This window comes from Geotrypetes seraphini, chromosome 1 (assembly GCF_902459505.1).
Source record: "Geotrypetes seraphini chromosome 1, aGeoSer1.1, whole genome shotgun sequence".
NCBI lineage: Eukaryota > Metazoa > Chordata > Amphibia > Gymnophiona > Dermophiidae > Geotrypetes > Geotrypetes seraphini.
Genome location: NC_047084.1, coordinates 225,757,998 through 225,781,128, shown reverse-complemented (window position 1 = coordinate 225,781,128; position 23,131 = coordinate 225,757,998). Strand labels below are relative to the sequence as shown.

The window sequence follows — 23,131 nt, the reverse complement described above, 5'->3', positions numbered from 1 at the left end:
TTCTCCTCAATGGAAAAATCTATGTGGGGTACCTGAGGGTTCCCCATTATCTCCCACTCTTTTCAACCTGTATCTAGCCCCCTTGGGAATTAAGCTTCCCTCCCTTGGAGTTAAGCTCTACAGTTATGCAGACATTACAATAATAATTCCAATTGTAGCTTTCTCAAAGGATACTTTAAAATTCAAGCAAGGGAGAAGAGCTACTGCTGGACAGGGGAAGCAGGGAAAGGGTACTACTGGACAGGTGGGGAGGTAAAAGCAAGGGAGAAGGGCTACTGCTGGACAGTGGGAGCAGGGAAAGGGTACTATAGGGGGGAGGTAAAAGCAAGGGAGAACGGGAGCAGGGAAAGGGTACTACTGGACAGGGGGGAGGTAAAAGCAAGGGAGAAGGGCTACTCCTGGACAGGGGGAGCAGGGAAGGGGTGCCGCTTGACAGGGGGGAGAGAAAGAAAGAAAGAAAAGAAAAGCCTAAGTCTGCACATATATTCTAGCACCCGTTAATCTAACGGGCTTAAACACTAGTAAATTAAATAAAGAATTTTTTAAAAAACCAACAACAACAAAAAAACATTTGACCCTGTTATTTTTAAATCCATTTGTAAAACTATCAAAAGAACTCATGTTAAAAGACAAACATACAGAAACCACCAGGTACTAAATTGAAAATTGTGATTAGAATATAATAGAGCATTAATTAACAGAATTTCCAGATGAATAAACTACCTTGATCATTGCATCTGCTTCAATATCATCCCCTTTATCTTCAGACTGAGACTCCTCCAGGTTTAGCTCTTCATTTAATTCTGAATCTAGTGAGGCTCCTGTTCTCCGTTTAGATGCTTTGACAAATTGTAGCGAATATGGGGTCAGATGTGTCTCTTTGTTATAACAGCGTGTGAAGGCTGATTTTACCTGTTCAACAAAGAAACAAGAGAAATGTAATGGTTCACATATTTCAACCTCATTGCAAAGGGCTCCAAAAACATTTAGGTATAAACAAGTTAGCACATGTCTCCTGGAAAATGATCCAAATTTTTTGTCACTAAGGGCTAGATGCACAAAACGCGGTCACTAAGACCGTGTGGGTTGCTGTGGGCTGATTTTTTGGCTGATTTCTAAACAGCATTCGATGTTCAAATGGCTGCCTATGCAAATGAGTTTTGCGGAGGGCAGTCGTAATCTCATCTGATCGCTTGCTTAAAAACTGACTTTCACACATGTGCAGAGCCAGTTTGGGGAAGCCCAAACAGCTGAGTGGCAGGGGAAGCCCTAAAGCAGCCTCCTGCCACTCAGCTTTTGGGGCTTTTTTCTTTATGGCACAAATGTTGGGCATGTGTTATAGCCACACAATATCTGTTCCCATTAAAAAAAAATGTGAGCCGTCCTCACCCCCCCCCCCCCTTACTGACTGACAACCCACCCTGATGACCCCTGGAATCAAAATACAAACAGAAAGAATGCCCACACCCTCCTGCAGCAGTTAACCCCCCCTCCCAATGCTGAACCAAAATGTCCCCCCACAGGACCCTCTTCCCCGTACTTCAATAAAAATCAGCAGGAAGGGTGCCCACTCCCTCCTGCCGCCACAACCCCCCAACCAGGACCCCCGAACTGACCCATCCCCTCCCCCTTCCCTTCCCCACTTTACAAAATATCAGCAGGAGGGATGCCCCCCACCTAAACCTTTACTTTAGATGACAGCAGGAGGGATGCCCAGTCCCTCCTGCTCGAAGGCCTGCGACTCCAAAATGGGTCTTCCCCTTCCCGGTGCATCCTGGGATGCACAGAGAGGAGCCTAAAGCTCTGATTGGCTCACACACTTAAGGCCCCTCCTCATGCATTCCAGGAAAGGTAGACCTGCAAGCAGGAGGGACTGGGCATCCTGCTGTCAACTTAATGTACGAGTACGAGGGAGAGGTAACAAATGGGACATCCAGTAGCAAGAGGGAGTACATATCTCGGTGACGCATCAAAAGTGGAGTGGCAAAGCCACACCGACAAAAATGCGCCGGACATATGCACGTCGCCAGTTCACCCTATTTAAAGCCTTATCTTTTATGCTCTGAGGGGACACCACCACCACAACTACACTGAAAACTCCCAAACGGAAAAACTGGAGTTTTCAATGTAGTGGGGGAGGTTCCCCCCACCCACCCCCAACTGAGCGCCAGCACTTCTAACTGTAGTTGGGAGGTTTCCCACCCACACCACAGCGTAAAAGATAAAGTTTTAAATAGGGTGAACTGGCGACGCGCATATATCCAGCGCATTTTTGTCGGCAGGTGCTTGTCAGCATGGCTTTGTCTGCTACTCTTTTAACAGTGTACTGGTATATCTCCTGTGATTTTTTTGTAAAGTGGGGAAGGGGAGGAGTTGGTTTGGGGGATCCTTGTGGTGGTGGTGGGGGCTTCATGGCAGCAGGAAGGAGTGGGCATCCCTCCTGCCAAATTTTATTGAAGTACGGGAGCGGGGTCCTAGCAGTAGGGGGGGGGTTCATGGTGGCAGGAAGGAGTGGGCATTCCTCATGCCTCTATTTTTGTTCCAGGGGTCATTGGGAGGGGATCAACTTTTTGTTTTTATGGAAAAATAATGAAAAAAATAGGCAGATTTGTCAGGTTTTTCGGTTGGTTATTTGCGATCCACTTATAGCACTGCAAATGTTAGGCCACTGATCGGATGGCTCGTTTTAATATTAATGACCTAATTTTAATATTAATGACCTAATTAATGACTTTAGTACGACTGCATGGAAAAACACACAGTAAGCTGTTTTTAACATTGAGTCAGCAAATGCCAACAATCGCTAAACCAGTCAAACTCGTTTAGCGACCATCGGTACCTAATCGGAGCATTTAGTGCATCTAGACCAGGGGTCTCAAAGTCCCTCCTTGAAGGCCGCAATCCAGTCAGGTTTTCAGGATTTCCCCAATGAATATGCATGAGATCTATGTGCATGCACTGCTTTTAATGCATATTCATTGGGGAAATACTGAAAACCCGACTGGATTGCGGCCCTCAAGGAGGGACTTTGAGATCCCTGATCTAGACCTAAATGGGGCCAACATACATAAATGGGGCGTGCCAGCAACTTGGAGTGATTTTCCCAGAACGGATAATTACATGCAGGTCCCTTCCAAAAGGACCAGAAGATCTTTCTGGATATCTATAAGATCAAATTGGAAAAGCTGTTGAAAAAGCACACATTTTATCATGCAGCAAATGCATGACTGTGTAATGGATGCATTCAGTGCCCTGACTGTTCACTACTCTACTTATTCTGAAAGAGCACATAGTAACAGCATTAGCAGGTTAAACAATCCTGGGTTTCATCCTGAAGTTTAAAAAAATGAATTTTTAAGATAGCATTTTAAACAGTAGTCAGGTCTGTTCATATTCAAGTCCCTATGGAGAATTCTAAAACTGCTGGAATGAAAGGCAAAGTTGAGCTATTCTGTGTCCCAAAATATTGTCCTGGCAACATTTACACACAATCTGCATATTGTTAGATTATTGTAATATCTAAACTAAACTTTAAGTTTGTATACTGCATCATCTCCATAAAGATAGAGCTCGACACGGTTTACAGGTAATTCAGTAAATGAGGGAAGGACAGAATAAGAAATTAGAGGTTATGAAGAGGATAGCTAGCTTTATATTTTAAATAGATAGATTTACGTTTTCAGATGCTTTCGGAATAACTGGAATGAGATTAGGTTCCGCAGTGGGGCAGGGAGGTTATTCCAAAGCTCAGTGAATTTGAAGAAAAGGGATTTCCCTAATTTACCTGCATACATGATACCTTTTAACGAGAGGAAAGATAGTTTGAGTAAGTGAGTGGATCTGGTAGTGTCAGGTCTCGAAGAATTCCAGGATAGTGGGATTAGGGGAGAAAGAATGCCATATAGGATCTTGAAAATTAGACAGATATATTTAAAGTGAACCCTAGAAATCACGGGAAGCCAGTGAAGTTTTGACAGAAGCGGGGAAACATGATCGAATTTGCTTTTTGTGAAGATCAACCTAGCCGCAGTGTTCTGGATCCGCTGAAGTCTTTGAAGATTTTTCTTGGTTAGACTTAGATAGATGGAATTACAATAGTCCAGTCTGGAAAGAATGATTGATTTACTAGGACAGCAAAATGTTGTTGGTGGAAGCAGGATCTCACTTTCCTCAGCATGTGAAGACTAAAAAAAAACATTTTTTTACCAGAGAGTTGAGATGATCATTAAAGGAAAGTGTAGGGTCAATAATGATGCCCAAAACTTTGCTTGAGAATCCGATCTGCAGTGAGGGACCAGAAGGTAGTGGAATGAGTGTGGGTAACTGATCTAATTTTGGGCCAAGCCAGAGTAGTTTTGTTTTGGACTCATTCAGCTTCATTTGTACAGAGAGGGCCCAGGATCAATGTTCCCTCTAAGCTGAGCGCATGAGCGATCGCTCACTATTTTCAGTGGCGTCACTCATACATTTTTTCCTGTCGCTCACTCGAGGGCGGGCAGAGGTGAGAGGAAGCGGTGGCGGCCTTAGTGTATTTTAAAGTTGAAAGATGCAGCGGCGGCTCCTCTCAAGATCCCCGACTGCATCGGACTTCCGATGCAGGTGGGGATTCGTGAGAGGAGCCGCTGCCACGTCTTCAATGGCGTACCAAGGGGGGGGGGGGGGGCGTTTGGAGAGGAAGTTCGGACCAGCCAATCGTTGCCTGGCTGGGCGGAACTTCCTCTCCGACGGCAGAATTGACGTCGGGGGAATGCTGGTCGGCCCGGTGGGAAGCAGAGAGAGCTTGGGGCAGCCGCGGCGGTGGCTTTGGGGCCTGTTTCCCCCGATGGTGGCAGCAGTGGCTTTGTGGAGGGTATGGAGAAAGAAAGAAAGAGGGCAGGCAGGGAGACAGAAGGGAAACAGAAAAAAGAAAGGGGGCATCAAGAGAGAAAAAAGAAAGAAAGGGCAGGGAGAGAGGAAGAAAAAGTTAGGGGAGGGAATGAGGTCTGGAGGAGAGAAAGCATACAGGCTGAAAGAAGGGAAGAAAGATTGGATGCACAGTCAGAAGATGAAAGTGCAACCAGAGACTCATGAAATCACCAGACAAGGTAGGAAATATGATTTTATTTTAAATTTAGTGATCAAAATGTGGCTGAATTTATATATGCTGTCTATATTTTGCACTATGGCCCCCTTTTACTAAAATGCAATAGTGTTTTTTAGTGCAGGGAGCCTATGAGCGTCGAGAGCAGCTCTGGGCATTTAGCGCAGTTCCCTGCGCTAAAAACTGCTATTGTAGTTTAATAAAAAGGGAGGGGGGTATATTTGTCTATTTTTGTATGGTTGTTACTGAGGTGACAATGCATAGAGTCATCTGCCTTGACCTCTTTGAAAAAAAACCCAGAATAGGAATGATAATTAACATTTTCTCAGCGTATAGTGTGCTTTGTGTTTTTTAATTTTATTGTTGGTAGATCATTTTGACTTGGTCATTTTAAAGTAGCTCGCAAGCCCGAAAAGTTTGGGCACCCCTGATCTAGAGCGTTGAAGCTGTGTATTTCTATTTTATACCCCCTTTTATAAAACTGTGGAGCGTTTTTTAGCGCCAGCCGTGGTGGTAGCAGCTCTGATGCTCAGAATTCTATGAGCGTCAGAGCTGTTACCACCGTGGCTAAAATCCACACTATAGTTTTGTAAAAGGGGGAGGGGTTAGTTTGTGATGACATATTCCATACTAGGCGAAGGTGTTTTCTGTGTTCTGTGTGACGTATGGCTTGTTACTAAAAATCATGTTTTTCGTATAGATGGGGGGGTGCCAAAAAATGATGGGCCCCGGGTGTTACATATGCTAGGTACGCCACTGTATGTAAAGATACCAGAAAGCTGGAGAAGCAAAAACTTTAAGTAAATTGTTATTCTTCTAAGTTTTGAGTATTTAATCCTCCCACAATCTCACGGGCACTCATTTCAAGTTTATTGAGATTTTGATTTAAACGCAATATCAAATATTTTCAATGCGTATAACAAAAATAAATTTGGGGAAATAAATAAAACCATTTGAACAATAAACATACAAACATATCCATAGATGATTAAAAATACATAAGGAGTACAAGGATAAACTACATTTGTTTAAAAATGCGTCCTCCGCGCCTGCTCATAAATTTGTGGAGTATGTAACTTGTCGCTCATTCATATTTTTTTTTGCACACACCTCATCAATCCTTAGAGGGAACATTGCCCAGGATTGGAGTTTCGTTATGCAAGCTGTTATATTTTCAGTGAGATTAGTGAGGTTCGAATCTATCTTGAGAATGACAAGGATGTCATCTGCATATGTAGAATTTCAAAGGGAGATAGATGGAAGAATTTTAAAGAAGACATATAATTGTTGAAAAGAATAGGGGACAGGGGTGATCCCAGGGGAACACCACATAGCAGTCTCCAAGGAGAAGACATAGTTCCTCCATTCATGTTAACAGTGTAAGAGCGGGATCGTAAAAAATTCAAAAACCTGTCTAAGACTGTGGAATCAATGCTATCTCAGAAAGTTGGTAAATTAGGATATCGTGGTGGACAACATCAAAGGCCGCAGATAGATCGAATTGTAGTAGGATAGCAAACTTATTACGAGATTGAAGTTGTTGAATCTTTGAGATTAAAGAGGCCAGCAGGGATTCAGTGCTGAAATTGGGTCTGAAGATAATAGAATGGAGAATCTCTCTAAGTAAGATGAGAGCTGAGTGGATATAATAGCCTCGAGCATTTTGGTCAGGAGAGGAATATTTGCTATAGGACGATAGCTGGAAGGGGAGGATGGGTCTAGATCAGCTTTTTTCAGTTGTGGGGTCAGGGCAATGTGTCTCATGTATATGGAAAATAGACCAGATAGTAAGGCTGAGTTGATAAGTCTGGGGTGAGAGATGAAATAGCCTGCGTGGAAATTTTCTCGTAAAGGTAGGAAGGGAATGGGTCCAGGGCACATTTGCAGGATCTTAATTTGTGGCACAGTTTAGAGACCTGGGCTTCGGATACATGCTCAAAGACTGTCCAGGATCTGTCTACTGGGATAGGGTTAGTGTCGCTAGGCACCAGAGAATTGTAAGTGATTGCTGATGGAAAAGAGCTTCTTATAGCAGCAACCTTTTCATTGAAGAATTTTGCTAGGGCGTCCACTGCTGGAGAGGAGGGAAGAATAGAGGAGTCATTTTTAGAGATTAAGGAGCACCAGATGTTAAACAATGTGCTGCTTAGGTTATTGGATCTGGTGATTTTGTCACCGAAGAAATTCTTCCTTGCTTTTTTTAGTACTGTATTGTAGAACTTGATACTGTCCCTCCAGGATTGTCTATCTGCGGGGAATTTAGATTTTTTTTCCATTTACGCTCCTTGGCATTTCTGCTTCAGTTCTTTGTGGTACGGAAGATACCAGGGGGCCTTATGGGAGTAGGAAACCATTTTAGTAGATAGAGGGGCAAGAGAGCAGTATGTAGACTCAGAGAGGTTTACCCGGTTGTGCCAGTTGGTTTCTGGGGTATCAGGTTTGGGACAAAAGGAAAACTGGTTTAAAAATTGGGTCCAGAACTGTTCGCTTGCAATTTTTTTATGGAAGGTAATAGAATTTGTGGCGCGGGGTTGAACCCCAAGGTGAGACATGAAAATGGGGAGACAGAAGGTACCTAGAAAATGGTCGGACCAAGGGACATGTTCCCAGTGAACACCTTCGGTTAGAGTTTTGTAGTCCGTAAGGTCGAGGAAACTAATGATGTCTAGGGTGTGCCCCTTTTCATGAGTTGGAGAGGGTTCAGGAGAGGGAAAGCCCTGAGAGGTAAGAAAGTTGTTGAATTCCTTCGCATCCTTGCTGGTGTTATCGTCAAGGTGGAGATTGATATCGCTAATAATCAGTAATCTTTGAAATTTTGGGAAAGTGCTTGTTATCGTCTCGAAAACGAGTTTTGAGGATTTATTCCAAGGGATTGGTGGATGATATTATATATCTAAATGGCCAGTGTAAACTATTAAAAAGATTAAGACAATCAAAATACAGCTATAAGATTGATTTTTAATTTACAAAAGTTTGATCATATAACATCTTATTATGTTCAATTTCATTGGTTACCTATACATGCTAGGATCATTTTTAAACTAGGATTTTAGTTAGTTTTATAGCCCGTCCTCCCCAGGAGTCCAGAACAGGTTACAGTGATATATTCACAATATTTGGAGGTGTAGGATTAAGGGTACATTCACATTCTGCTGAGGGTGGAGAAGGGACATAGAGGTGCATCAAGGGTACATTCACAATACACTGGGGAAGAGGAGAGAGGGTTACAGAGGTATATTTACACTAGGCTGGAGGCTTTAGATTTAGATTGTTACAAGGTATAGAGACATCTTTGGATGTACTGGAAGCACATAGGGATGTATTATAAATGTAATAGAAGCTTTTGATCAGATTATATTCCAGTCAGGGCCATGTTCTTTTGCCTAATTTTTTGGCAAAACATTTTGTTTTTATTCAGCAACCTGGCATTTGAGAAGGACCACTTGTTTTGCTTTCGCCTCAGTAAAAGATAGTACTAGAGAATGACACGCGGGTAACCTGCCGAACGGTGGGAGAAAAAGTCTTCATCGCCGCGGGTACAGGAACAAGGCTATTCACCGTCCCGTGGAGCTGTGAATGGCCTTGTCTCCGCAGTTAAGGTCAGGAATGCACACGGTCACCAATCGGGCATCTGCCTCCTTCCCTTCCCTTACTGTAGCATTTTTTTTTGGGGGGGGGGGGTCATCTCCCAGCTGCCCAAGCCAGCTTTCAGCAAGTCGCGTGTGGCTGCCGAAACTTCTCCTCTGATGCAAATGGAAACAGGAAGTTGTGTCAGAGGAAAAGTTTCGGCAGCCACACACAACTTAATAAAAGCCGGCTCAGGCAGCTGGGAAACGAAAAAAGCCCAAAAAATCGCCACGGTAAGGTGAGGGGAAAGAAGGAAGGGAAAGAAATGCCCTCGGATGACTCGGAAATGACTTCGGCCATCAGGAGGGAGGATCTCTGGCGATGGGGGAGGGAGGCTGCTGAACCGTACGTGCTGAAGGGAAATGGGGAAGAGAGTGGGGAAAAGACACTAAAAGGAAATGGGCAAAAGAGAGTGGGCTGAAGATGATAAAGGGAAATTGGGAAGAGAGAGATGCCAGACAATGGGGTGAGCGGAGGGAAGAAGATGGGTGCTAGACCAATTGGGGGGGTGGAGGGAGAGATGGAAGGAGTAACAGAGCATATGGAAGAAGCAGAGAGAAGGCAGACAGTGGATGAAAGGAATTGAATGAGAAGATGAGAAAAGCAGAAACCAGACAACAAAGGTAGAAAAAAAATTTCTGTTTCTATTTCTTTTCTCTCTTTTTTTTTTTTGCTTTAGGTTAAAGTAGTATATTAGCTGTGTTGATAAACATTTATAAACAAAACCCTGCCAGCTGAACATCTCTTTCTCTAGTTCAGCAGCCAGAACTTTGATTTATAAAATGACAATTGTACAGAATATTGTTTCTTTTTATACTTTAATAAAATAAGTTCAGTATAAAACTATTTGAGGCTTGTGTGGATGGGATCAGATGGTTTGTGGGTACGGGGCGGGGACCGAGCTTGCAGGGATGGGACGGTGACGGGGACCGAGTTTGGAGGGACGGGACGGTGATGGGGACAAATTTCTTCCCCGTGTAATTCTCTAGATCAGGGGTGTCAAATTCAATCCATTAAAGGGCCAAAATCCAAAACACAGGCTAAGTTGTGGGCCAGACCCAAAGAAACCCTAAGATTCAAGACACTGCATGCAATACAACCCCGAGAGAAAAATAAACAAATGTATTTCTTCCTGAACAGTGCAAAAGAAAGACAGCAGATTAAAATTCTCAAAATTTACACAATTCAAACACTAAATTGAAAATAAAATCATTCACCCTCCCTTTGTTGTCTCCCTCCCTCCATGCTGTGCGGGTGTCTTACCTTCTGGCCGGCTCCAACCTGGCCGTTTTATGTGGCCCATGGTCCAGAGCACCTGGTGTTATTTTGTGGCGGCTCCCTCCTCCTCACAGCCGCAGTGTACACAAAGCCGCGTGCAGCGGCTCCTCGTGCATCCTGCGCCCAAACCGGAAGCTTCTCTGATGTCGCAACGCAGCTTCATGCACACTGTGGCTATGAGGAGGAGGGAGCCGGCCACAAGGTAACACTGGGAGCATCGGACTGCAGGCTGCATAAAACGACCAGGCAGGCCGCATTCGGCATGCGGGCCTTGAGTTTGACATCTCTGCTCTAGATAGTACACACAAGAAATATTTGAGTTGTATGCTTTCACATCAAACAGCTCAATGGGAGTCTGTTTCTCCCTCTGGAAACTATGTGTCTTGTTTAAATTTTAGGCACATGTTAAAAATGGTTTTATTTACTAAATTTCTTGGGTATCACTGATTGTATATTGATGTAGTACTTAATGGGGCTTTTGATGTTAGATTTATATTTTCACTGTTCTTGTACAGCTTGACTCTTTTGTAAGCCACTGTGAACTGTAATGCTATATATACAGTATACTGTAAACAGCAATTTTACAAAGTAATATTTGCTCATGTATATCCTGGGACATAGATTTTACAAGGATGTGGTAGGGACATGGCTTGGGTGCAGCATGAATGCTCCTCAAAAATAGTATTATACTTCCAATTTTACAATGGGAAACAATAATCTTTTTTTTTTTAAAACCCAACCCACAACTAAAAACATCCCCATCGCCTCAAAGTACAAACGAGTGCTATCTCCCAGTTTAAATCTGGATTCTAAACAATTCAACAGTGCAAAGGCCATCTGAACCCTCTCACTACCTGAAGCCTCTCCAACATTACCATTCAATTCTCTAACTCTCCTCTCACCACCTCAAGTAACACCTTCTTCCAAACACCCCTGGCTCTTACTTGAGGGTTTTTTCTTGTTGGGGTGGGGGAGGAGGGTCAGACCAGTGGTCCATTGTGCCCAGCAGTCCACTCCCGCGGCAGCCCTTAGGTCAAAGACCAGTACCCTAACTGAGTCTAGCCTTACCTGCGTAAAGTCTGGTTCAGCAGGAACTTGTCTAACTTTGCCTTGAATCCCTAGAAGGTGTTTTCCCTTATAACAGCCTCCGGAAGAGCGTTCCAGATTTCTACCACTCTCTAGGTGAAGAACTTCCTTACGTTTGTACAGAATCTATCCCCTTTTAACTTTAGAGAGTGCCCTCTTGTTCTCTCTACCTTGGAGAGGGTGAACAATCTGTCTTTATCTACTAAGTCTATTTCCTTCATTATCTTATCTTGAACATTTTGATCATGTCCCCCTCTCAGTCTCCTCTTTTCAAGGGAGAAGAGGCCCAGTTTATCTAATCTCTCACTGTACAGCAACTCCTCCAGCCCCTTAACCATTTTAGTCGCTCTTCTCTGGACCGTTTCGAGTAGTACTATGTCGTTCTTCATGTACGGCGACCACTACTGGATGCAGTATTCCAGGTGGAGATGTACCTTGGCCCGGTACAGTGACATGATAACCTTCTCCAATATGTTTGTGATCCCCTTCTTAATCATTCCTAGCATTCTGTTCACCCTTTTTGCTACTGCTGCGTATTACACGGACAGCTTCATTGACTTGTCTACCAGTACTCCCAAGTCTCTTTCCTGGGGGGTCTCTCCGAGTACTGTGCCAGACATGCTGTATTCGTGTATAAGATTTTTGTTACTGACATGTATCACCTTACACTTATCCATGTTAAACCTCATTTGCCATGTCGCAGCCCATTTCTCAAGCATGTTTATGTCACGTTGCAGGTCTTCGCAATCCTTCTGTGTTTTCACTACTCTGAATAACTTTGTATCGTCTGCAAATTTAATCACCTCACTCATCGTACCAATTTCCAGGTCGTTTATAAATATTTTGAAGAGCATGGGCCCAAGCACCGAACCCTATGGCACTCCACTTGTGACGCTTTTCCAGTCCGAGTATTGTCCATTTACCCCCACTCTCTGTTTTCTATCCGTCAACCAGTTTTTAATCCATATGAGTATATCACCTTCGATTCCATGGCTCGCAATTTTTTGAAGTAGTCGTTCATGCGGGACCTTGTCGAACACCTTCTGAAAATCCAGATATACAATGTCGACCGGGTCACCCTTGTCTATCTGCCTGTTTACTCCCTCGAAGAAGTGCAGTAAGTTCGTCTATCAGTCCCAAACATAAGAATGTAAAAAGTACACATTTACATTGCCACTAGGCATGTACAGGGATGGAGTTTGGGCAGAACGTGGGTGGAATTTGCAAATACATGCAAGCCATCAAATAAATGATCCCCAGCCAGCACAATGTGGAGTAGAGAAGTAGCCTAATGGCTGGTGCAGTGGGTTAAGAACCTGGAAAATTGAACTCAATTCCCATTGCAGCTCTTCATGACCCTGGGCAAGAAAACAACCCTCCATTGTCCAAGGTACAAAACCAAATTGTGAGCCTGATAGGGACAGAGAAAAAAGTACCTATGTAGAATATGTAAAAACCAATTTGGTTGTACCACAGAAAAACATTACATCAAGTCCATGACCCTTTACCCTTTAATATGTACAGGCTCAAAATGCAGTCATCAGTCCAAAAAATGTTTGGGTAACAACTGCACAGGGTGACTCTGGGCAAGCTATTTAATCTTCCACTGCCCTAGGTACTAGGTACAATATGTAGAATGTAAGCCCATTAGAGACGGGGAAAAGGCTGGCAACAGTCATCAACATCACCCAGGTGGAGATCCGAAGGGGAACTCCCCTGGAGAGAGAGGATTCAACCACCAGGCTAGATTGTGACGAGCCTCTGTTGTCCAAGGGAGCCTTAGATGTAGTAGATCCCTTGACAGACTCCATCAGGAGATCAGCACTTCCTGAAACAGGCTCAAGTGAACTCTTGCCCAGGGAACTATGTCTATGGTTGCGACCATCAACCCCAGAACCTACAAGTATTGCCAGGCTGTCGGGGTGTGAGTGTTCAGAAAGGCACGTATCAACTGGAGGAGCTTTTCCTTGTGAGACTCTGGAAGAAACACCTTGTTCACTCCCATGGTGAAACAGACTCCCAGGAATTCTAGGTCTTGCACTAGAATGAGATGACTCTTCCAAAAATGTACCACCTAGTCTAGTCTCTGCAGCAACTGGACTACTTGGTGAACTGCTTGGTGTCCTTCGTACTCCAACTGGGCTCTGATGAGCCAATCATCCAGGTATGGATGCACTTAGATACTGAGTCTGTATAGGTATGCTGCTACAACCACCATCACTTTGGTAAAGATCTGAGACACTATCGCCAGCCCGAAGGGCAAGGCAATCAACTGAAAGTACTGTTGCAAGATGTGGAAACTCAAATATCGTCTGTGTTAAAGAAAAGAATAAACATGAGCAGAAAAGACTAGCTCCTACTGTCTCGCTTGTAGGAAGACAACTGGAAGATGGAGGGCAGTCTAGAGGTAAGAGAGGAGGAGCAAAAAGTTATGCTAAAGAGGCTTCCTACAAGAGATCTCATGAGATGGGATTCACTACCCTCTTGTTCAGGAATGGAGTGTACAAAAATTGGATTTTCAGTTGCATTATCCAAAGTGTGGCGCAATGGTTAATGCTACAGCCTCAGCATCCTGAGGTTGTGGGTTCAAACCCATGCTCCTCCTTATGACCCTAGGCAAGTCACTTAATCCTCCCATTGCCCCAGGTACATAAGATAGATTGTGAGCCCACCAGGACAGACAGGGAAAAATACTTGAGTACCTGAATAAAATTCATGTAAACCATTCTGAGCTCCCCTGAGAGAACGGTATAGAAAATTGAATAAATAAATCATCACATTTTCAGTATTAGCTCAAGTGAGTTACATTCTCCTCAGTGGGTATTTTCCTATCCTCAGAGGGTTTATAATCTAAGTTTGTACCTGACCTGTTGACTTGCCGAAGATCACAAGGAGAAACCATGCAATTCGAACCAGACTTCTCTGATTCTCAGTTCACTGCTCTAAACACTACACTACTCCTCTGGGAACCAAAGCAAGGTCAGAACATAAATAAAAGGAAATATCTAAAACTTAGAGGTTAGGAAGACTGAAAATTGATTCAATTAAAATAAGAGGCAACGTTGTCTGTTATAATGTCAACTGTTACAATGCATTTTGTCAAAATACATTAAAAACTGCCTAACTACCACTACATTTGTTTTACCTTGGGGTCAAGTTTGGAAAAGGGACTAGGTTTGCCTCCCCAGCTGCAAGCGTCCATGATATTTTCAACGTCTTCCTTCATCAAATAATATGTATCCATGAAACTCACAGCATCTTGGATTCCTTCCACTCCATGAAAAGCCAGGGGCCTGACCAGAGCATCTCGCATGTGTGACAAGTAGTCCATGTTTACTGCACCCTTACTTGCACGAGTTCTTTATCAAATGAATGAGATAATGTTACTTTTTTCATTATTTATTAGACAAATGATACAGAGTATAGTGCTGTGAAAAGGTCCTTACTTTAGAAGCTCTATTTGTGATCTACACATGTACATACTAGCTTTAGACTTGTACATCAAATAAAACACAGTTTTAGCAGAATAGGAATCCCCACTTATGGGTGAAGTAATCCAATGGACCCTGCACAGGAACTCTTCTCTAGCACTTTGAAGATCTTTTGAGAAAGCCTCACTGTGCATGCACATCAATTCCCACCTGCCACTTTTGCACGAGTCCTTCTCAGTCCATTGCAAGCTTTTAGACTACAGCTCCTTGGGGAGGAGGGGAGGTTGTAAGGATAACTATTCTGTTGCCTTGGAGAACACCTGCAACATGTAATTGTTTTTCCTCCAAGGACAAGGAATTTTCTAGTTACAAGCTGCCTTCAACAGAAAAGAGGGAAAAGCAGAACTCAGAAGTGCTGCAACTACCAAACACATGAATCGTTTCTGGGCTGAAACCAACCTTACTTTAGAAGTTTTTCCAATTTTTGTTTCAATGGCAGCCTTGGACTGAAAGAAATGGGCTTAGAGGTGTTCTAAATCCCAAAAAGAGTCTAGAGCAGGGGTCTCAAAGTCCCTTCTTGAGGGCCGCAATCCAGTCGTGTTTTCAGGATTTCCCCAATGAATATGCATGAGATCTATGTGCATGCACTGCTTTCAATGCATATTCATTGGGGAAATCCTGAAAATCCGACTGGATTGCAGCCCTCAAGGAGGGACTTTGAGATCCCTGGTCTAGAGGATTGGCCAAACCTGTCATGTCAAGAATCCTGTTCTAGAAGTAGTGAGAAATGAATATATTCAGCAATGCACATCTTTTTCTATGGAGGCCATCCTCAAATGGGCTACTGACACTGCCATAGCTCTGACCTTATGAGCTGTGATATGACCTGCTAGATTTGGAGCTGCCTGGGCATAAGCAAAGGAAATGCAGTTTGTTAACCAATTTAAGAACATACATTTGCTAATGGCAGCCCCCCATCTTGTTATGATCAAAAGAAGATCCAAGGAAAAAGATGCTGTGGAAACGATGTTCTTGATGCAAGTGTTTATTGAAAATTATAAAAGACAAAACCATTCACAATTACCGACAGCTGCAGATCCAACATGGTCCATGTTTTGGCTGAAAAAGCCTTCTTCAGGGGTCCGAAGAAATGTAAAATGAATGCATATGTAGTGTGAGTACTGATGTGGGCCATTAAATTTAATGTGAAAGAACATGAAAAATTGATGATGGTGGATAGGAGGTTCCACAGCGAATAGAAAGTCCACCCAGCTAGAAGGCCAAGGCATTATGTGGGCATGAGGTTTACAAAAAAGCACAGTTACTTACCGTAACAGGTGTTATCCAGGGACAGCAGGCAGATATTCTTGACTGATGGGTGACGGCACCGACGGAGCCCCGGTACGGACAATTTTAGAGTGATTGCACTCTAAGAACTTGGAAAGTTCTAGTAGGCTGCACCGCGCACGCGCGAGTGCCTTCCCGCCCGACAGAGGCGCGCGGTCCCCAGTTAGTATAAGCCAGCTAAGAAGCCAACCCAGGGAGGAGGGTGGGACGCAAGAATATCTGCCTGCTGTCCCTGGATAACACCTGTTACGGTAAGTAACTGTGCTTTATCCCAGAACAAGCAGGCAGCATATTCTTGACTGATGGGTGACCTCCAAGCTAACAAAAAGAGGGATGGAGGGAAGGTTGGCCATTAGGAAAACAAATTTTGCAAAACAGATTGGTCGAAGTGTCCATCCCGTCTGGAGAAAGCATCCAGACAATAGTGAGATGTAAAAGTATGAACTGAGGACCAAGTAGCAGCCTTGCAGATTTCCTCAATAGGAGTGGAACGGAGGAAAGCTACAGATGCTGCCATAGCTCGAACTCTATGGGCCGTGACAGAACCTTCCAGTGTCAGTCCGGTCTGAGCATAACAGAATGAAATGCACGCTGCCAGCCAATTAGACAACGTACGTTTAGAAACAGGACGTCCCAATTTATTCGGATCAAAGGACAGAAAGAGTTGGGGAGCTGATCTGTGGGGCTTAGTACGCTCTAAATAGTAAGCTAGAGCCCTCTTACAGTCCAAAGTATGTAGAGCCTGTTCTCCAGAATGAGAGTGAGGTTCGGAAAGAAGACAGGCAGAACAATGGATTGGTTGAGATGGAATTCAGAGACAACCTTCGGGAGAAACTTTGGATGTGTACGCAGAACCACCTTGTCATGATGAAAGACCGTAAAAGGTGGATCTGCAACTAGTGCATGTAGCTCACTGACCCTCCTGGCAGAGGTAAGAGCAATAAGGAAAAGTACTTTCCAAGTGAGAAACTTGAAAGGAGTGGTAGCCAAAGGTTCAAATGGAGGCTTCATTAAGGCGGAAAGAACCACATTGAGATCCCAGATTACAGGAGGGGCTTTAAGAGGTGGTTTCACATTGAAAAGACCCTGCATGAATCTGGACACCAAGGGATGAGCAGAGAGAAGTTTTCCATGAACTGGCTCATGAAAAGCAGCAATAGCACTAAGGTGGACTCTGATGGAAGTAGACTTAAGGCCAGAGTCAGACAAAGAAAGTAGATAATCCAACAAAGTCTCCACAGCAAGGGAAGTGGGATCATGTTGATGAAGAAGACACCAGGAAGAAAATCGTGTCCACTTCTGATGTAACATTGCAGAGTGGCCGGTTTCCTGGAGGCATCCAGAATGGAACGAACGGGCTGAGACAAAGAAGTATTATGAGAAGTCAGCCCGAGAGAAACCAAGCTGTCAGGTGCAGAGACGGAAGGTTGGGATGCAGAAGTGTCTCCTGATGTTGCGTAAGCAGAGAAGGAAACAGCGGAAGAAGAAAAGGCTCCCTGGCACTGAGTTGAAGTAGAAGGGAGAACCAATGTTGCCTGGGCCACCGTGGAGCAATCAGAATCATGGTGGCTCTTTCCCTCTTGAGCTTGAACAAGGTTCGCAACATGAGAGGCAGAGGAGGGAAAGCATACAGGAACAGATTGGACTAATTGAGGAGAAATGCATCCGCTGCCAGACGGTGAGGAGAGTAGAGTCTGGAGCAGAATAGGGGCAGCTGGTGATTGTGAGGAGCTGCAAAGAGGTCTATCTGAGGAGTGCCCCACTGAGTGAAGATGGACTGTAGAGTTAAAGGATCGAGTGTCCACTCGTGAGGCTGAAGAATTCTGCTGAGCTTGTCTGCTAAAGAATTCTGTCTCCCTGAATGTAGATAGCTTTCAGAAAAAGTTGGTGATCTGTGGCCCAAGCCCAAATCTTCTGGGCTTCCTGGCACAAGAGGCAAGAGCCTGTCCCCCCCTGCTTGTTGATGTAGTACATCGCAACTTGATTGTCTGTGCACAGCAGGAGGACTTGAGGAAAGAGAAGATGTTGGAAGGCCTTGAGGGCATAAAACATCGCTCTGAGTTCCAGGAAATTGATGTGATGCTTCATTTCCTGGGCTGTCCAAAGTCCTTGAGTTTGGAATTCGTTCAAATGAGCTCCCCAGGCATAAGGGGAGGCGTCGGTGGTGATGACAAGTTGATGAGGAGGTAGATGGAACAGAAGACCTCTGGAGAGATTTGAGGATATCAACCACCATTGTAGAGACTGACGAAGAGACGATGTCACAGATATGTGTCGTGAGCAGGGATCCGTCGCTTGGGACCACTGGGTAGCTAGGGTCCATTGAGGAGTGCGCAGGTGAAGACGTGCGAAGGGTGTGACATGAACTGTGGAGGCCATGTGACCCAAGAGTATCATCATTTGCTTGGCAGAGATGGAACGTTGTGGAAGCACCTGCTGACATAGAGACTGAAGAGTTTGAAGATGGTTGGACGGCAGGAACGCTCTCATGAGGACTGTGTCTAACACCGCTCCAATGAATTGAAGTCTCTGAGTGGGGATGAGATGAGATTTGGGTAGATTGATCTCGAACCCCAGAAGTTGGAGAAACAGGATGGTCTGGTTGGTGGCCAGGAGTACTGTCTGAGATGAATTGGCCTTTATCAACCAATCGTCCAGGTAAGGAAAGACTTGAAGGTGGTGAGAGCGTAAAAAGGCCGCCACCACAATCAGACATTTGGTGAACACTCTTGGAGAGGAGGCAAGGCCGAAGGGCAGCACCTTGTATTGGTAATGACAGTGATTGATCATGAAACGGAGGTACTGTCTGGAGGTCAGATTGACCGGTATGTGAGTGTATGCCTCTTTGAGATCGAGGGAGCATAGCCAGTCGTCTTGATTGAGAAGAGGGTAGAGAGTGGCTAAAGAAAGCATCTTGAATTTTTCTTTGACTAAGCATTTGTTGAGATCGCGAAGATCTAGAATTGGTCTGAGATCTGTTTTTTTGGGGACTAAAAAGTAACGGGAGTAGAATCCCTGTCCCTTTTGATCTAGAGGAACTTCCTCTATGGCGTTCAAAAGGAGGAGGGATTGAACCTCCTGGAGAAGGAGGGAAGACTGAGGAGTGTTCGAAGCAGACTCTCTTGGTAGACTTTGGGCAGGCAGGGTCTGAAAGTTGAGAGAGTAGCCGTGGTGGATGATGTTGACGACCCATTGGTCCGAAGTGATAACTTCCCACCGGCTGAGGAAAAAAGTGAGACGGCCACCTATAGGTTGAGGTAGGTGGGTAGATGTTTGGATGCTGGCTATGCCCTGGAGAATCAAGTCAAAAGGGCTGCGTAGATTTTTGCTGTGGAGGTGGCTTCACAGGTTGCTGTTGCTGTGGCCTAGGAGTCTGTCGTTGTTGCTGACATTGACGCCTAGGTTGCTGGGGAGCTGATGGCAATGGACGAGCCACATAACGGCGTTGATAGGCCGACTGCTGTCTGAAAGGTCGTGCCGGCGGAGCTTTCTTTTTCGTTTTGAGCAGAGTGTCCCAGCGAGTCTCATGGGCGGAGAGTTTTGGGTGGTCGAGTCCATGGATTCCCCAAAGAGCTCATCCCCTAGGCATGGGGCATTAGCCAACCGATCTTGATGGTTGACTTCAAGCTCGGATACTCTAAGCCAGGCAAGGCGGCGCATGGCCACAGACATGGCCGTGGCTCTAGTGGTAAGCTCAAACGTGTCATAAATTGATCTTACCATAAATTTACGGAATTGGAAAAGAAAAGACGAGCAGTGGTGGAAAGCCTGTCGTTTCCGCTGAGGAAGGTACCTTTCAAAGGAAGCCATGGTGGTAAGGAGATGCTTGAGATAAAAAGAAAAGTGAAAAGCATAATTACCAGATCTATTAGGTAACATTGCATTCTGGTATAACCTCTTACCGAATTTGTCTATGGCTTTGCCCTCTCTGCCAGGAGGGACAGAAGCATATACACTGGCTGCCGTGGACTTCTTAAGTGTAGATTCCACAAGCAGAGATTCATGTGGAAGCTGTGGCTTATCGAAACCAGGAATAGGGATTATTTTATATAATGAATCTAATTTACGGGGAGCTCCTGGGATGGTCAAAGGAGTCTCTAGGTTCTTATAGAAAGTTTCCCTCAGGATGTCATGAAGAGGGAGTTTCAAAAATTCCTTTGGAGGCTGATCGAAGTCAAGGGCATCAAGGAAGGTCTTGGATTTTTTAGACTCAGCCTCCAAAGGAATGGAAAGAGATTCACACATCTCTTTCAGGAAGGAAGTGAAAGATGTAGAATCCTGTTTTGAGGATAGATCTGGAGCAGCAGGATCATCCTCATCCGAGGAACACTCACCCTCAGAAAGAAAAGGCTCTTCGGAGTCACCCCACAGATCAGGGTCCCTAATATGGGAGCTACGGTCTCGAGACTCCGGAGTAGAGGGTTCTAGGTGTCGGGATTTGCGTGCCGACTTACCCGACCTCATAGATATGGTACCGGGAGATGTTACCGACTGCAGCGGTGCCGAAGTCTGCACCGACTGATGCTGGGCTCTCAGTTCCGGTGCAAGAACTGGCATCGATATCGATGAGGCCGAGTGAACCGGTACCGAGACAGTGGACGCAGACAATAAAGGTTGCTCCACTGCCGGTACCGGCGGCTCAGACCGGACCGGGACCGGAAGGTTCGGTGCCAATAGAGCAGGAAGGAGTTGTTGTAACTGCTCCTTGAGCTGCGTTTGTAGGACGGCTGCAATGCGCTCATCCAAAGAGGGCACCGGTACCGCCTTTTTCTTTTGCGGTACCTGCGGTGCTGCTCGACGCCCCGAAGATGAGGAGCCCGAGGTCGAGGGACTCACCTTGATAGGGGCGGAGCGCTTCCACGGGCGCCTCACGGTCGGCAGGACTGGGCTCGCTGTAATCGAGACCGGAGGACGCTCCAGCGGGGAAGGCTTCTTAGCCGGCTTACCTGGATGTTGCGGAATTGCGCGGTGTCGACGAAGTAGGTGCCGACTGTGATGGGGCCGATGCCGGTGTCAATGCCGCAGGATCGGACATATCGGCACCGAAGAGTAATCGCTGTTGTATCTGGCGATTTTTTAATGTACGTTTTTTTAACGTAGCACAGCGGGTGCAGGTGGAAGCCTGATGCTCAGGACCCAGGCACTGTAAGCACCAGTCGTGCGAGTCCGTGAGGGATATAGGCCGTGCACACCGCTGGCACTTTTTAAACCCTGGCTGGGGGGGCATGAAAGTGAAAACGGCTTCTGCCAAATCGAAGGCCGAGGCCTCGATGGTGGCAGTAGGCCCCGCCGGGGCAAAACCGAAATGAAGAAAAAAATAAAGAAATAAACTCTCGTTTTTTTTTTTGTTTTTTTTTTTAGAAAAAGAAAAGAAAGAAGGGAAAAAACTCCCAAAAAGTTTTCGCGAGCGGGAAGGCGTATAAGAAAAAATTTCAACAGTCGTTGAAAAATGCGACTTCTTAGCTCCGCGGAAACTAAGAAACTGGGGACCGCGCGCCTCTGTCGGGCGGGAAGGCACTCGCGCGTGCGCGGTGCAGCCTACTAGAACTTTCCAAGTTCTTAGAGTGCAATCACTCTAAAATTGTCCGTACCGGGGCTCCGTCGGTGCCGTCACCCATCAGTCAAGAATATGCTGCCTGCTTGTCCTGGGATAAAAAGGGTTAACAGGAAATTTGACTGTTTAAAATGACTATCCAATATTATCTTAGGAAGAAATTTTAGATGGATGTGCAGAACCACTTTACAGATGAAACATTTACTAGAGCTTAGATCTCATTAACCTGCAAGCTGAAGTAACCCCCATTATAATACAATCTTTCAAATCAGATACTTCAAATGGTAGGTTTCCAGCTATGTCACGGCTGCATTTCGCCAGGAATGCACTTGCACTGCTCTCCGGCTTAAATTTGTACTTTTTTCCATGATCCTTTGACCAACTGGGTACTGACATCCCCTAAGGGACCATAGGAAGCTAAGCCAGTAGCTACCGTCACCCCTCCCCCTCCTGATGTGCTATGCAGCACGTAGAACACGGATGCTCTTCAGATGGCCATCCATCACAAATTTGGCATGAATCCATGTTATCTTGACCTAAGGGGTCCATTCCACTTGTTTTTAAGCAAAAACAACTTGTTTTGAGGCAGATAGAGGCTTTTGTTTTCAAATCGGGAAATCTAAGATGACCACTGCAGCAGTGATTTTAATGCCATAAGTAGCCCAGGGGAGCTGCACTGAACAATTAAAAAAAATTGCAATTTTAGGATTTTAGGTGGGGGAACCTAACTCTAACCCCAGAAGTGAAGAAAATCCAATTTTAAAGACTCCCCCAATTTGGTCTATCAGGCTGTCAGCCTGTTACTCACTGTGCTATGCTGTGTGCTGCAAGTGTAGAAGCTGCAAATAGCTTATAGGGAGCACCTCTGCCTCAATAAGCATGGACTGCTTGTGTCTTCTGACTGCTTCCCAGACCCGAAACATTGGCTGGAGAGCTCTACCCCCACCGGAACCTGCATACACAAAACAGGAGGGAGAAAAATAGTTGGCCCCAATCCTGGATAAAAATTGCCACAAAGCCATGCAGCTTGCTCTCAAACCCACTGCGGGCAAACCTGGGGCAAGCTGTGCTCCCAAGGGAATAGTCCCTGAGCCCTCAAAATTGTCCATGCAGGTCATCCAAGTGGATGCACTGCCAAGCAGTCTGCCCCTTGGAAGCAGATTTTCAACCTCAGAGTCTGTGCTGTGCCACAACCAGAGCTGTCCCACAAAGGGGATCCTCTGCAGCACTGAGAAGCATCATAAACAGCTAGCGGGGGAAAAAACTGAATTGAAAATGAAAAGAAACACAAGCAGAAAAGACAAGCTCCTACTGTCTTGCTTGTAGGAAGACAACTGAGAAGTTGAGGGATAGCCCAGAGGTAAGGGAGTAGGAGCAAAAAGAATGAAGCTTCCTACAAGAGTTCTCGCAAGAAGATATTGACTACTCACAAGTTCATACAACAGTAGAGTAGCTCTTTGCACACATCAATAAGTTCCTTCCTAAGGTCATGTTGGAGTTCTGTTAACATTTTTACCAAAGCCACATGCTCATCCTGGCGAGAGTGTAGCTCAAGACTGTAAGCAAGCCTTAGTCTTCTATCTGGGACAGACTAAAGCCCATAGACAGTCCACCCAGCTTTTTGTTTCTTTTGATGCTAACTGGATGGGGACAGCCATCAGCAAATGCACAATTTCTAACTGGCTAGCAGATAGGCTGGGCTCACCCTAAAGGGTCATGTCAAGGCTC

The 23,131-nt window shown here is 45.1% G+C and overlaps 1 protein-coding gene across 6 annotated transcripts in view; it reads right to left on the bottom strand.

Annotated features, from left to right (window-relative positions):
• Positions 1-23,131, bottom strand: part of RFC1 (replication factor C subunit 1) — a 363,193-nt gene that overhangs the window by 5,488 nt on the left and 334,574 nt on the right. For all 6 annotated transcript variants that reach the window (XM_033947362.1, XM_033947360.1, XM_033947358.1 and 3 more), the window contains 2 exons: positions 14,217-14,430; positions 724-912 (listed from right to left, as the gene is read on the bottom strand). In XM_033947362.1, the coding sequence (XP_033803253.1) occupies positions 724-912; positions 14,217-14,430 (403 nt within the window). The remainder of the gene's footprint in view (positions 1-723; positions 913-14,216; positions 14,431-23,131) is intronic.